At 37.4% G+C, this 16,810-nt stretch overlaps 1 protein-coding gene across 8 annotated transcripts in view; it reads left to right on the forward strand.

The window, feature by feature from the left end:
• The window catches only part of LOC124164372 (basement membrane-specific heparan sulfate proteoglycan core protein-like), a 1,400,348-nt gene that overhangs the window by 1,257,507 nt on the left and 126,031 nt on the right, over positions 1-16,810 (forward strand). For all 8 annotated transcript variants that reach the window (XM_046541669.1, XM_046541671.1, XM_046541670.1 and 5 more), the window contains 5 exons: positions 1,802-1,946; positions 3,416-3,568; positions 5,354-5,626; positions 9,689-9,869; positions 15,316-15,636. In XM_046541669.1, coding sequence (XP_046397625.1) covers positions 1,802-1,946; positions 3,416-3,568; positions 5,354-5,626; positions 9,689-9,869; positions 15,316-15,636 — 1,073 coding nt within the window. The remainder of the gene's footprint in view (positions 1-1,801; positions 1,947-3,415; positions 3,569-5,353; positions 5,627-9,688; positions 9,870-15,315; positions 15,637-16,810) is intronic.

Raw genomic sequence — 16,810 nt, forward strand, 5'->3', positions numbered from 1 at the left:
TAAGTTTTATGCTGCAAAAGATTGTTAAATATTTGTGCTACCCTAAACTTCCAGTATTTTGTGGTACAATGTGAATGATTACAGCACTAAAGAAATTCCAGTTCATTTTAGATGACATAATCAAATAACAAATTCAAAATGTTTGTATGCATAAGAATTTAATTTTGTGAATTCATGGTCGGTATTGAAAACCAACTCTGTAGTATGCACCCTTTACCCATTTAGGCAGAGATATTTTTTGGGCAAGACTGTGTTAAATTTTGCTTTTTATGAATCATTTCATTATCCAGATCATCGGAAAAATAATTTAACAATTCTTTGACCTTGCAGCAGTTCCCAAACTGGGGGTCGCGACCTGTGTACTTAAACTTAGACAACCACTTTTGGGGGGTCGCGGCTAAAATGGGTCGTGGACAGGAAAAGTGTGGGAACTGCTGGTCTAGTGTAGCCCCTTTCCTGTAACTTAAAATCCAAGCATTATTCATTGAAACATCTAATAGCCATATTATTATGGGAATAAATCACTTTTTCCTCCTGATTCAGATTTTGTAATTACAAATGTTATTATCCATATGATAAATACCTCCCACATTCTTACTACAGTGAAAAGTAACCAATAGTTGGTAATTTTTTTATTTTGCTTTTAATTGGAACAAGAGTAAGGCTGAGCTTGCGGAAAAAAGAAAACCCACTTGTCGTTCGAAACCATGTACTTAAAATTTTTATCCGTCCTCTTGATGTTTTTGTCATCTTGCTTTTGCCTCTTTCATTCCGTTTACCGTGACTGTTCCTGTTCCTTATCATACCTCTCCTACGCATTTCTGACGTAAGCTTAGCACTCGTAAAGAATTATCAAAAATGAAAGAAAAGGATATGCAGGGAAGATTTTTCTGTAATAGATTTACAAACTGGTACACCTTTGATTTTACCCAGACCCACACCAAAAGGCATCTTAGAAAGCCCCTTGCATTGGCGGCTGTGATGTAAATCTCTATGAAGACGCTGACACTGTCCAAGCCTTGGATCTGAACTTATAAATGATATAAATGAGGGAGTGGGAAGCCAAAGGGTACAAGTGATTTTTTTTCCCAACAGAGTTAGCTAAAGTTAATTGTTAGAAGAAATGCACAAAAATTGGTTGCCAAGGGATTTGAGTCATTCGATCTCAGCTCTGTGCTGACATCGAGTGGAAAATCAAATGCCTTACTAAACATCTAATTAATCTCGTTTCAATCTATACCTAATTTCTGTACTTAACTGAGTATAAAATAAAGAAATCACTTGTACCCAATGGCTTTCAACGCATTGAAAAGAAGTGTTTATATTAGGAATGTAAAACAATACTCAGAGATAAAATTATTTTAAAGTATTGAAGTAACTTTGGATGTTTTAAAACTCTCACCTATTGCAGTAATTACGTAAGATTTACCTGGAATTTTGTAAAATATCCTTGAAAAACCAGGAATTATGGAACCAGGAATTATGGAAAATTATTATGAAACCAGGTATTATTATTATTATTATGCATGAATTTTTCTGCTTTAAATGGCTGGGGGTCTGTTTTTTTTCTACACACTCATGCTCCGTCTCCATTTGGAGGGAGTGGATGGGAAATGCTAGGTGTTGGGGCAGGAGGTTGGGCATGCATAAGTTGGGTGTCCATGGCATCAGCGAAAGGAGAGAGTAAAGAGAGTTGGTTTTGGAAAGAAAGATCTCTTGGAGTAAGGGGGAAGGGGAGGTGGGCCAGAAGGCTGGAAAGTTCCTGCTTGGGATGATGATCATGGTCTTCCTTTGATTACAGCACCCGCAGAGAAGTCACTATAACTGATGGTTTCACGACTGATGTCTCAAGAAATGAAATTGGCTACTCTTTCCCGCCAGTGGGAATCACTGGTCGCAGTCAACGATTGTTTTGGTCTCTTCCATCTCCATTCACTGGAAACAAGGTATGTGCAGTTGTGGTGAGCCATTTCTCATAAAAGCAGTTCCCGTGTTTTGAAGTCAACCATATCCTTAGGCAGTTGTTGCAGCTAAAATTCGGCTGACTTTTGTTTAAGCCATTTAAATAATAAGTTGTGGGTGGTTCAAAGTGAATCATTTTTATCTTTTAATCATCAAATATACCTAATATGCTCGTGTGAAAATAGAAGAAATTAATATTTCACTTTCCCATACTCTACAATATCACATGATAACCAACTTGTTCCCCATCCATACCCATTTTTTTCAAAACTAAATATCTTTCCATTCCCCAGTGTTTGGACCGTGTACCTTGAAGTGTATGTACTATAAAACTTGTCCAACTTTGCCATAAATCCAGAATTTTATTCTATAGCTAGGAGACCAGAATCTCATGGGAACATGTGAAAATGGGCATTAAACTTTTGTGCAAACTTCCCCATTAAATAAAAGACTTCCAATCATTTTGAACATTTAAATAAAATGTTCTTAATTTCTTACAGTGGAAATTATTTTACTCAGTGCATGAATACCAGTTTCAATAATTTACCCGATTACATAGCATTCTTAACCAATTGTTTTAACTCATGGTCAATCGAAGCTATGGAATTGAGTTTTTAGAATCATAGTAATGAAATTAGTATCTGGCTACGAGAGGTACCTCGGAGACAATTAGACATGGGTGCTTTTCCAAGGCAAACCCAGGGTAATTGAGGCGTACTTGCGATGGTTACAGAGTGGACCCGAGGTCTGATCGGTGCCGGCCAAATCTTTGCCTGCTGCCAAAAATATATATTTTTTAATGTAAAATAAAATAATTTATAGTATGGTGCAGCTATTCTTAACCTTGGTTTTTGTCGAAAAGGTGTCTGGTAGCAAACTAGGTTACCCGTAATTTAGACTATGCCACCTGTATTTGTAGCCGAGACTTTTACACCCGATTGTAAGATGAGCTCTCTTTTCTGCAGAAGTTGGGAAGGAAAAAAAAACTTGCCTTAGGTTCAAGCCAACATGGTGTAAAGGCAATAATATTTTCTGGTTTATGAGGCTATCAATTAAGTGGTGACGTGTAAAAGCTGAAAAAAGGGTAATTTTTCTCCTCTCGTTTAACAAATATACTGAGAGAAGGAATGTATGTATCATTATTCATTGCAGAAGCTAACCTGACATGAAATGCAGAGAAATCATATCAAGTGATTTTTATGAAATGGATTGCCTTTTTAAACATCAATTAACTCATTGGGCACAATATTTGTTGACCTGATAGTAAGAAAACTCACTTAAACACCATGAGCACCTATTGTATTGTGCTTGATCATACTTGAAAGCTTGCTTTGAACTAAAGAAATTTTTTTCCAAAAACCAAGGCTTAAAAATTAAGGATTTTTTCATTTAATAATCAATGAATATCAAATAACGTAGGGATTGTGAATGGATATGTATGCCCTTTTTGCAGGTGACATCTTATGGAGGAAAACTTACTCTCACCCAGAGGTACATTTCTAGATCTGGAGCATCGGAATACTCCGATACAGACGTGATTATAACTGGAGGGGGCATTACTCTCTTTTGGAAGAATCCCATGGAAACAAGACCAAACCAACCTTTTGTAAGTATTGACTGGCTAAATGAATACATGTATTCATAACTTTGTCTATTCCACACACACTATTTGATGCAACCTCAACTGGTTTCAACACTCCCATGCCATTATCAGGAGGAAGTGCAACTTTGTCTATTATGGTAAGTCATTAATGTAACAATGGGGTGTGGGGTGGGGGTGGGGGTGAAGATGAAAGGGGAGGAGGAACGCGTGTCGTCATGTGCTAGCAGACAGCCCGAGGCGCTCTCCAATATTCGCGTGCTTGAAAATTACATTGCCTTATGGAAATTTATTTGGGACTAGGAAGGGCAAACGATGAATGCAGGAAAACGATCAATGCGGGAACAATAAATCGGGTTTCCACTGTATACAGATATTCAAGATAAAGCCATCTTATGATATAAAAAGTTACAATTGTGGTTATGCCATGTTTGGCAATACAGGTGGCCCCGCAAAGGGGGGGCTCCCATCTGTATCCGCCACTGTTTCTGTCACTCTTGAACAATTTTGGCCTTGGTAATGAAAGAATTTGAAAATTTAATGCATAAGATCAGCTGAACTATGTAAACGCCCATGAATGACTCAGAAATGGTGGATTTGGATTTCCATACTTTCATTCAACTGACCAATATTTCAGCTCTTTATTCCATCATTGAATTGTATTGTCCTGTTAGGAAATAACATAATGGTAAAATTAATATTCATCTCTATTTCCCATCTATCTTATATGAAATTTTATTAATAGGTCTTTGATTTTGGGTGAAACAATTTTTTCCAGAAATAGTAGTCTGATGATTTTGTGGGAGAATTTTGGTCAATTAATTGTAATATAATTAATTTCATTTTTTCTTATTTTTCTTGTAAGCAGTGTTGCATTTGAACTATTAAAATAATTAAATGACTGACTCTTAACTCTAAAAGATAAATGTATAAATTCGCACCCCAAATCTGTATTCCCTGATCTGGGAAATCTCATAATCCGACAATATTAACAAGGGAAACAATTTTTTGCGGAATAATAGCATTCATCTTCACCTGCTGAAGCTGTGTTGCTTTCTTAACGAAAAATTTCTTTGTTGTATCATTACACAAAAGGACACATTCTAGTCTTAAAATGCTTTACTGCCATGTCAGAATCTGTTGTATGTACATCTGATGTGATCCACACAAGACTCACCCAACTTGTCCAGATGGGAGTTGGCCCTTCAGAGAAACAGATAAAAGCTGACACAAGTATCATTAGTTTTTTTATATTCCCCTTATTAAATATTGTGAAAAATGGTCTTAAGATTGTAAGAAAGTGCTATACAACAAAGATCTCTATTTTTTAAATTGAAGACGCAGTCATGCATAGCATGATGTGTCTCTTCCTTTCTGGCGTGACCTGCCACGAGTGTCATTCAACAGAGATGGGAGAGTATGTTTGCTTTGTCGTGTCACTGGCGATTCCCACCTGCAAGAATCCCCAAATCCACCTTGCAATCAGTCAGTCTCTCATGATTTATCAACGGGCATTTGCCTGGATGGAAGTGGCCCCCTTGCAGCAGTGAGGGTTGATGGAGTTAGCAGCATAGATAGCAGACAGCTCATTGAATTATATTAAAGGCAGCATACATACATGGATTGCAGGGGACTTTTCGCATCTTAAAAATGATTTATTTACTATATTTTTTTATTATTCAGATTTTATGCTTGATAATCTGCGATATATGTAGATTTACATGTCATATGCAAATATTGTATGCAATGTAATTGTTTGTGTCTGATTGTGCTATGCACCTTGTGTTTTAGACCTATTCTGTGCCCCTGTTTGAGTCTGAATGGAGACACCTAGATCAGAGTGTGCCTAGGCCTGCTTCTCGAGCCGACCTCATGACCGTTCTTATCAAGCTGGAGGCTATCCTCGTGAGGGCGACTTTCTCAAGTGACACTGAGTACACATACTTGTCAGATGTTTCAATGGATTCCAGTGTCGTTGGGCGCTATCAACCGAGCTCTCTAACCACGGCAAATGATATCGAGAAGTGTTACTGTCCTCCGGGCTACGAAGGAACATCCTGTGAAGTAAGTACCTATATTTTTATTGTCCTTTTCTTCCAATCACCGATATTCAACCTTTATGTCTCAATAAGCTGATTTGGACTGATATTTTAATCCTATAAACCTGTATTTATATTGAATACTTCATAAGGTTGTGGAAGGATTATTAAAAATTGTGCTCGCAATTGAAAAACTTAATTAAAAGTTCAATTAACTAAATATGAATATGGACAAGACTTAAAAATTTCTGCGGTGCAGTATATGTTTTTAGCCAAAAATACAAGTTGCTTAACCTTATTTGGGTTCAATGCTTCCCTCGTCTTAAAAGATACAAAATTTTCAGGGCTGGAAAACCTTGCTGATGCAACAGGATGCATGCAGGTGTATTTAATTTATGGAATGCTTAGTTACTTTGAACTAATTTGAACAACATCAAGGTCTTGACCATCATCTGGTGTAATAGGCTGGCAATTTTCTTCCTGCTTGTACTTGTAGATACTAGTAGATAATCTTATGCTCATGGCTCCCTCCAAATTTCACTTAGTGCCGGTTGAAATTTTGTCTTTTTCGGCATTGACTAACCTGATTCGGCTGACGTAATGGATGAGCAGTCTAATGCACTTTTGAACTCTCGTTTTACCTGGATTCAAAGTGGTCATAGAAATAATCATTGGGATTGTAAGTCGGGGAAATGTGACGGAGATGAGATAATGGTCAGGGAAAAACTCCAGAGGCGCAGCAAAAAGATAGAAACCACTGTAGAATGTGTGGAGCATTGTTGCGTGAGAAGGGCAAGGGGGATATTTTGTTGCCATTGTAGGCTAGCAGCATTAGGCCCTTCTCAACTATATTTCACTCAATCCTTCATCTGTCTGGCTCAAAAAGAGTATGTGAACTAAAGTAAGTACAAAGGAAAGCCTCTCAATTTGGCGAAAACTGTTGAGAGATTAGTGTGGGAGACTCGCAGTCTAATTGCTAAGCTTGGATTGCTTGAGCAATTAAGAACCAGCAGTGTAGAGCTACTTTCAATTACATGGCTGTGTTAACAATTCTCACAGAATTGATATTTTATGATTTGCCAGACGGGTTGATGTAGGAATTTCTCTTTCCCCCTTACAGTAATGGACTTAAATAAATATAACGAGGGACTCTGTAGTCAGATCACTCCAATGTTCATATATTCTCTTTTATTTTCTGTGTTTGGGCTAGAGTACCAACTCCCCAACCACAAATCTTCCGAATGGCAAGGCAGTATGTAGATGTACAGCTTGTTGCATTTTCCCTTTTTGACTACCTTACTCATATGACTACCTTACGGTAAAAGTCAGATAAATTAATAAATAGACTGGAAATCAGGGAAAAGTCAGGGGGAATGGAGAATGGAAAGTTAGTGTATTTAACCCTTATTTTTGTGTGAAGTCTTCTAAAATGATGTGACTCTTCCTTTATATCTTAATTCCCAAGATCTTTCAGGCCAATCTGGAGTAACCTGATTGATTAAACGACTGTTAATGGTTACATCTTTATGGTTTTTTATTCACTCAAACTTATTCATCCACCCTGATGATGATGGGCGAGTCATACAGAGAAACATTGGTGATATACACCCATGCCTTGCTTTTTGTGCTATTTCGAGATAGCACGAATTTGTTCCTCGGGGAAACATCCGAGTGCTACTTAGCCTAATGAAATAACCTTAAAATACTCTCTTGAATAAATGTGAACTTGCGCTAATTACGCATAAAATTGTTCTCATTTTATGCATATTAATAGTATTGCTTGCCTCAAATCTTATTCTTTGTTTATATATCTGTGGAAATCCATTGCAAGGAAATGGCCAAAAGCACTATTCGTCGTGTGGTCCAGATAACCAAGTAACTACTGAAGTAATTTATCTTGCCTCCTTAACAGAATAAAATTAGTCAATTTAAATCATTAAATAAGTTTGGAGTTTGTGGAAATGAGTTTTTTTTTAAGCAATATGGTTTAAAACGTAATTTTTGCCGTCATAGGTTATCAGGTGAATTGACCTCTGAGTAGAGGGGATAAACGGTCCACCCTAAAGCCTTCAAGGTCATCAGTGTTCACGGAGAAATGGAGAGGTGGCAGAGTTGCGCATGAATAGCATCAACGCGTAAAAGGGTCCGAGAGATAGGGAGTCTCTTCTTTCCCTCGCAGCAATCATAGGCAATCCGCATCTCAGGAATACAGTGCAGCAGCTGTTCAGCAGTAAAGGTGATTTTAATAGAGTCAAACGGAGTAAAAATCATGTGAACAATGGCATAAAATGGAATGCAGCTAGAAAAATAAAGAAGTTATCAAGAAAAAGAATAATCCCATACGAGAAATTGAAAGTGATCAAGTGTTTTGAAAATGGAGAGCATCAAAGCAATATTGCACGTAAGTGTAAGCTCACAACGTCTTATTCTGAATAAAGATGAAATTAAATCGTCAATGACATCAGTCTAAACAACTTCAACCAAGTGGTCAACACATATGTGAAGTTCATTGCTAGAAAAAACGGAAAGACGGAATCACCTGACTTTATAATAAATGGTCAAATGATGCTCCTTTATCTCAGGCAGTTATTTGTGCAAAAGCTGTGGCTTTATTTGAACCTGTAAGAGAAGATGGGGGTGGTAATCGGTCCAAGATATTTAGATAAAGCTTCCTATGATTCCAGAATTTTAAACGGGAGTAGGCATTTTCAGTGCGGTGATATCAGGTGAATCTGCAAGTGCTGATAGCACAGTCGCCACAACTTTTCCTGATGAACTCCAAGCTGTGATTTAAAGTGGTTCCTTTCCCCCTCAGCTAGTTTTTAATGCTTACAAGTTTTAACAATAATTTGGAAAAGAATGTAATCTTGTTCATTCATTTTCATGGAAGAAAAACCTGGATCAGGTTTCAAGGCATGTAAAGACTTGTTTCATGTAGCTGCTAATGCCGCGGGGACTTCAAATTAAAGTCAGATTTGATTTATCTTTCACAAACTCTGCAGGAAATGAAATGGTATTCATAGCAGCATTTTGATGAGCAGTAAAAGGGCCTGGTTGACTTGACTGGCTATTAATGCCTTATGCTATTAATTGGAATATATAAGGTGTGATAAAAAAAAGACTGGACTGATTTTACTCTTCGCAAACTGTTCAACAGATCGCAATGAAACCAAAAACGCCATCTTGCGACACATCTGACGACTAAAACAAGAGCTGTTGCATTTTCTATGTTGAGTCGTTACTTATCAGCAGCAGTACTAGTCTTAACTTGCTTGGCGCCGTGTGCAACGGCAGCAAAGAAGGAGTTAGAGGAAGAGCATGAAATTTTGTTTCAAACTTGGCAAAAGTGTTACGGAGGCATTTGGAATGACTTAGCAAGCCTTTTTTAATGAAGCTATGAGTCGAAGTCAGTGTTTTGAATGGTGCAGTCATTATAAATTGGACGGAACCTCGGCAGATTAAGATTTGCAAACTGGGCAGCCTTCCACATCGACAGACCCCAATCATGTCAAATTGGTGAACCATTTGGTGTGGGAAAATCGGTGTTTAAATGTTAGAGAGGTAGCCAAAGAAGTGAACATTGGTTTTGGATCCAGTGAGACAATTTTGGATAGAAATTTTGGGCATGATGTGTGTCGTATCAAAATCCGTCCCTCCTGATGGTGTTTCCACCATGCTAATGCTGATCATGACATAGTGTTTCACCAAAACCAGAACTTCCGTGATCTCGGAGCCACCCTACCCTCCAGGTGTGGCTCCATCCAACTTTTTTTTGCTTCCAAAGTTAAAATCAACCTTGAAAGGGCTCTGATTCGACAGTATTGCGGACATTAAAACTACCTAATTGTACTATATGGACCTGAATAGGATCCCCAAAGGGGCTTCGAGAGTTGGAAGAGAGGAAAGGGAAGATAGGGATGCATTCCCAGTCGCATAGGTGTAGGGTATCGAATAGGAAAGTTGGTATGAGTTGAGTATGGCCTGTTCATCTCATTTGAAAAAGTATTTTTACGTGGCACATGTGTTATGAACATCAGATCAGGATAGTTGAAAGTGGACCTATTTTAATTTTTCTATTTGTTAACAGAGTTGTGCCCAAGGATATTACCTGGACTTCAACAACCGTGGAGAAGGAGTTTTTGGCACTTGCCGCCCTTGCCCCTGCAACAACAATGAAGAGAGCTGCTCCCTAGTTAGGGAAGGCAATGAGTATGTTGTGAGGTGCAGGTGTAAACCTGGTTATGATGAGAAAGACTTCTGTGCTGTGGGTAAGTGAACAAATATTCAAAATATTAATATTTTGAAATGGTAATGCACTTATTGCGGCAGCTGTTTCAGGAAACATTGCACCATCATTTGATCATCAGGAAACATGGCTCCGTTACCACAGCTGGCCCATGTTAAAAAATCTACAGATTCTTACGGTAAAGAGTCAAGTTATGAGAAAAAACCCAATCATAATCATAGAATCTATGCTTAACTGTGATTAAAAAAGATTCAAAACATTTGAAAAATTTCTTTGCCCGTAAATCGGGCGGGTAGATGAGTCGTGAAAGTAATCATGGTGAGACCATCAGTAAGGAAAATGGCTCAGCATTTTTACAAACCAACTGGAACATCAATAATAATAATAATAATAATAATAATTTTATTGGTCCCAGGACTTTACATTGTAAAATATAGGACATGTCATACACAAAAATAAATACATACACAATCAAAGTCAGAATCAGACACTTCTGTGGTAGGCAGATTCCTCTAGAAACTGAGTTGTGCTATAATAGCCTTTGTTGACTAGAAAGAGTTTAAGATTAGATTTGAAAATTGCCCTTGTAGAAGCTTTTTTTATGGTTGACGGCAGAGCATTATAAACCTTGATAGCCATGTGAAAAGGGCTCTTATTGTACATTGCCGTGGCGTGGCAGTACATATGTACATCTCCACTATGGCGAGTGGAGTGTCCGTGCACTTGAGCATTGGTAGTGAGATCTTTTATATTATCTTTGACATGCATACACAAGTGGTATAAATACATAGATGGTAACGTTAGGAGTTTTAATTCCCTGAAATAGGGTTTGCAAGATTTCCACGGGGGTATCTTTGCTATATACCTTATACTTTTTCTTTGTGTTGCGAAAACTCTACGAAATCCAGGCGACGATCCCCAGAAAATAATTCCATAGGACAAATGGGATTCAAAATAACCATAATATACCATTTTTAGAACATTTAAATCAACAATATCTACCAGATTTCTCAGAACATATCCACTTTTAGCCAGGGTTGAGCATAGGGCATTGGTATGGGTCTCCCAATTTAGGGAATCATCAATAGCTAGACCTAGAAACTTGGTGCTATTTACCCTCTCTATGGGCTGACCATTTAAGAATACCTCTAACTGAGGCACTTCCCTCTTTTTTTTAAATTGAATGTAATTCGTTTTCTTAACATTTACAGAAAGTTTATTAAGGTTGAACCACTTTTCTAGGAGTAGTAGTGAACTCTCCAGCTTCGTTTGCAGCAGCTTAGGATCCCTGTGGCTCATTGCTAGAGATGTATCATCAGCATATAACACTATATCATTGTTTTTAATAAACCTCGGCAAATCATTGATGTATAGTAAGAATAAGAGGGGCCCCAAAATACTGCCCTGTGGTACCCCTACATTTATTATTTCTATGGGAGATAAGTAGTTTGTAACAATGTTGTTGATGCCTGTACCCTCAACCTCTACCATCTGTTGCCTATCCTCTAGATATGATTGCAACCATTTATGAACGATTCCCCTGATCCCATAGTGCTCACATTTAATGAGAAGGATTTTGTGATCTACTGTGTCAAATGCACGAGAAAGGTCATTGAATATACCCACCGAGAATTCATTCCTGTCCCATGAGGTCATGATTTTTTTCAGAAAGCATGCAATCGCATCATTGGTGCTTCTCCCCTTTTGGAATCCAAACTGTTCCATGTTTAATAATTTGGATTGGACGACAAAGTTCATAATCCTGTCTCTCATCATTAGCTCAAAAATTTTAGATATATTAGTCAGCAAGGATACTGGCCGGTAATTTCCTATGTTGTCCACATCACCTTTTTTGTGGATCAGTTTTATTTTAGCTATTTTTAAATAGTTTGGAAACTCACCCTTATTAAAGGACTCATTTATTATGAAAGCTAAGGGCTTAATTATAGCTTTAGAGCATTTTTTTAGGATGAAGGAAGGAATATCGTCTATCCCAACTGATGGTTTGTCTTTCAGGCTATTTATGCACTTCAATACCTCATTTTCTGTTACCGGAAAGAGGACCATAGAGGAGCACATGTGTTGACAGTGCCCCGTACTGAATCTGTCACTACTTATTATTGAGCTATGTAATTGTAGGGGTACAGTTGCGAGGTACTTATTGGCAAAAACTGCCACTTGCATAGGATCGGCCAAGTTTATCCCTTCCCCATTTTTTATTGTTAAATTTCCACTCCTGTTTACCTTAGAGTTTGTTGCCTTTCTTACTATTCGCCATGATGTTTTGGTCACATTTTCAGCTTGACTGATAAGTCTGCTGTAGTAAGCTTTCTTGGTTTGAACTATAAGGTCCCTGTATGCTTTTTTGTAACTCTGAAAGTAGTTACTATTGAGGTCGTAGCCCTTCTGCCCTTTTCTTAATTGACATAATTCCCTAAAATTTACGCTAGCAGCCCTTATTTCATCTGTCACCCAACCCTTGTTACTCTCATGACACTTCATTGGCACTAATTTTCTGGGAAAGAATTCCTCAAAGATGAGCTTAACATTACTAATGAAATACATGTACATGTCCTGTATACACTTCATGTTGAGTAATTTGTCCCAGGAAGTTTCACATAATTTATCACAGAATGCATTTACTCTATCTTTTGGGTAGAACCTTTGTTATTTTGCCCCTGCATTTTTTGAACATGCAATTAGAAATTGAAATCCATTCATTCCTCTTTCATTCAATCCTCCATTAGAAATTGGGTGTTCTTTCATATTTTTAAAATGAATTTTGGTTGCAGATGATTTATTGGATTTCTGTATAAGATTGTAATTCAAATGAAAACCTTTGAAGTGCAACCACTCATTCACTCTGTGATTCAACCTTAAGTTTGGTTTGGATAGGTGAGGGTAGAGCTCACTTCATCCACAGGCATGTGAATATCACTGACGCTGGGTGGAGGGGCCAATTCCTTTCACTTGGCCACCTCACATTTCAAGGATTCTACATATTTGGGGATGTCGGAAGGGTTCACCTGGGATTTGAACCGAGGACCCCTCAATCGTCAGCTTAGCACTCTATCCACTAGGATACTATGCTTCCCTATTGTGCAATAGCTCTGCCATAAGTTATACAATTATTTGGTACTTGGCTGCAGTCTTCTTTGAGGTTCTCATAGTAAAATACAGGTGACAAAGTCATGCTGCAAGGAAATTAAATTCACCAGCTCATTATTAACTTTGTGGTACACTCACACCTTGTATAGCGCAAGGGATGCGTTCCTTGGGGTCTTTGCCCTATACAAATTTGCATTATATGAGAACGTTTTAACATTGGGAAGATAAGGATGCATTCCTGGTAGCATAAGTGTTGGGTATTGAATTTCCTGTAAACCATATACAGTGGATCTTGGTTAGTACGTTCCTCCTTAGAACATTTTCCTCCGTAGTACGGTGATTTCTCTCAGTCCCAGTACCATCGGAATAAAATACAGGTAAATGTATTTGGTTAGTACGTTTGAAAAAGTTGTGCTTTCCTGGTTAGTACGCTCAATTGCTTGCCGTGACGCAACCCGCAATTCGTTCTCTAGTATGTGTTAAAGGGTTGTAAACGTCCGAATTCATGATTTAATTTATTATTATCAGCCATTGACATTCTTACATTCATTCCACATCTCTCTATCTATGACCGTGATTTATCCAAATGCATTTTTCTCAATTATTTTGACGTGATGTATAATAAAATGCCGCCATTTTTCGGGAATGTCTGACTATGCAAAACTGCAGCCAGTGAGAGGCCCTAATTTTCTCCACCCCCAGCTCCTCACTTTCTGTTGCATTCTATTGCCTTTGGAGTGCCCCACACTGCACAAATTTCGCGAGTGGGCAGTTGTTGCTATTGCACGAGTTATCATGGCGAGTGCAGTTGAATTACAATTGAAATGGAGAGAAAATGAATAGTGAAGCATATTGCAACTTTAGAAAAGATTGAAATTCTTGAGGAAATGGACCAATATCCTTGTTGGAGAGGTTAATTTCAAAGAGTATTGCGAGTGTGATGATGATCTCACTGTCTGCCAAACCATGTCAATCGATGAAATTCATGAACAGGAGTAGAAAGAAAATGAAGATGGAAGTGATGAAGATGATGCTGAGCAAGGAAATGAGTCTTATCCAATTCCCACTTTATCTAAAGCAGTCGAGGCTATGGAGTTCGTGCATCATTGCTTGAATACTGTTGCGGGAGCAGATTTATTATTTACTTTCCTTGTTAGCACGTTTTCCTGGTTAGTTCATTAATTTTTTGTGGTCCCTTCAGAAACGTACTATGCAAGTTCTACTGTATGCACCCATGCCTCTTATAGCATCAATTTCGATTAGCCCAAGTTTGTTCCTCGGGGAAACATCGCAATGCAGTGTAGCCTAATCAAAAAACCTTAATGTTCTCATGATAAAACGTGAACTTGTGCTAAGTACACGCGACATTTTTTATCATTTTACGCATATCAATGGTACTGCTTGCCTCAAATTTTCTTTTTTGTCCATAGGTTAATCGAAATCCATTGCTGTGCAATGGCCAAAAGCATTACTCGTCATTGGGTCCAGATTGCCGGCCTACCGAAGTAATTTATCTCGTCTCCTTAATAGAAAGACAATAGTTAATTTAGATCATTCATTAAGTGTGACTTTCGCTCCTTGTGACTTCGGTGGGTTCAGTTCACTCAAAGAAGCAATGGAACTAAAATATTTTCAAAATGACAAAGAGGCGAATGAGAACCAAAGTGCATGAGTGGCTACAGACACAGCCAAAAGATTTCTTTCAAGAGTGGTGTAACTAGGATTATGCTTTGGGATGGGGTGGCAACCCTCCCCCCCAGGCTGCGAAAAATTCTGGGAAAACTTTTGAAAATTGACATGCCTAGATATACATTTTACATCATTTTGGCACTAAAAATTTAACTTTAAGCAGGTACAATTATTCAATTTCAAAATTAGAGGTTGGGTGGGGAGATGGGACAAAAAAAATTTTTTGAGAAATTGCATGCCTAGAAATACGCATTACATCATTTTGGCACTAAATATTAAACTTTAAGCAGATGCAGTTATTACGTGTCAAAAATTGACAATACATATGTAGTTTTAATTATTTTTTTTATTTCTCTGAGGCTTTGGGGGTGGGATCTGTCACCTCATAGTTACACCACAGTCTTTGAACATGGTATCTAATCACTTCCAATGCATAAGAAAACTTATGATGAATGGCAGGAAGACTATGTATATAATCAATGCGCAAAAGATTTTGCAAGCGATAAAACATGATTGCCCTTTCAAGGTTTTCATTTGGTACAATGGAATGTCTTTCAGTTTAGATTTAGCTCAAGAATGTATATTTTTCTTCCTTCTAAGCTTTAAATATTTGTTAATTTATAATTTTGTTAGATTTTAACTCTTTTGCTCTATTTATTATGCATTTTTAGGTATAATTCTTAGTGACTCTATCCAGCTGAGTTTATCCACTATTAACACTCGTCCAAGTTATGGTCAGAGGGTGGAATTCACTTGCAGTGTGAACAACAATCGGCCTTTAAGACTTGAATTCACTGAGATATATGCACAGGGTTTCCAAGTTCCACAAAGCCTACTGAGAAGCAGATCAGAAAGCACTGTTAGGCATTCATATTCTTTCACTTTTAGACCAGAAATCAAAGGCCTTGTGTGCACTGCATACGATGAAAGTGGCATAGAGCTTGCCAGAGCATTTTCATACATCAGCCGTGTCAGCAGGGAGGCTTATTATGGTATTTAACGACAAGTTTTCAACTCTAAGGGGTATCATGGCTGTTTAAGTAGCTTATGTTTTGCTCAGAATGTTGTGATGTTCTTTGCAGTGGCTTATCTTGTTCATATTGTGGAGAAACAGGAAGGTGGTGGCTTTTTTACATTGATCCATGTCCTCAAAGTTGTCATATTTTACCCAAGTGAAATCTTCATGCAGACACAAAAATGGCACTGACTCTCCTGCATATTCATGAGTTTCTAATTTAAAGAAATGATTCAAGCTTAATCTGGTGAAATTTTAATATTTTCTAAAATAAAGCGCACCATTAGTTTTTCACAAACACTTTTATTAATACGACCAGTTTCAATAGATTTCTTATTGTCAGGCATTAACGTCTATGTATATGTATGTAGTTCTTTTTTACCCAGAATATGTACACATTTTTTAAACAGTGAAACCTATTTTTTTTACAGTGAGAGAGATTAGAACGCTTAGTTTTTGTCACTCCTATTGGAATTATACTGCTTTCCACCAGGCTATATTGCATTCATATTTAACTTAAAGTTTAAATTTGCTGCATTCATGCTCTGGATATATGTTTTAGAATGTTTCTTGTTAATGCAGATTTTGAGATGCAGGTAGATCAGGATTTAGTGATTTGCTATTATGTTTCTAGATTTCTGGTGCCTAAAAGCTCGTTCTGCAATATTTTTCTTCAAAGGGAGTTAGTCTAACTTAGCCTTAGACAAAAATACAATTTTACAATGCTTTTTTAATATGAATTACACCATATTGTTGTCTTAATTTCTGTTACTGCTTCAGTGTGTTTGCATTGTTATTATTACATATTGTGTGTGGTGGCTAACATCCTTGTTCCTATAAGTTACTGTCATCAGTGTTGCAGAGACTTTGTCTATTTTGTTTTAGCTTAGTGTATTGTATCAAGTATATGTCATAATCAAAAAATAAATAAAAAAAACTTAAAGAGCGGCATATTTAGTTAAAATTAATTTTTCTATGTGAACAATGTTTCTTTTATTCCTTTCCGCCAAAGTTTGGGCATTTTTGTAAAGATTAATTATTTGTTGCCAAATGTAACCAATCAATAAAATGTAATTTAGCCTAAGCCCAACTCACCATGTATTGCAATCAGTGATCATCATCTTACCCATGTCAATTTTAAATTCTTTTTT

This window comes from Ischnura elegans, chromosome 8 (genome assembly GCF_921293095.1).
Source record: "Ischnura elegans chromosome 8, ioIscEleg1.1, whole genome shotgun sequence".
Taxonomy (NCBI): domain Eukaryota; kingdom Metazoa; phylum Arthropoda; class Insecta; order Odonata; family Coenagrionidae; genus Ischnura; species Ischnura elegans.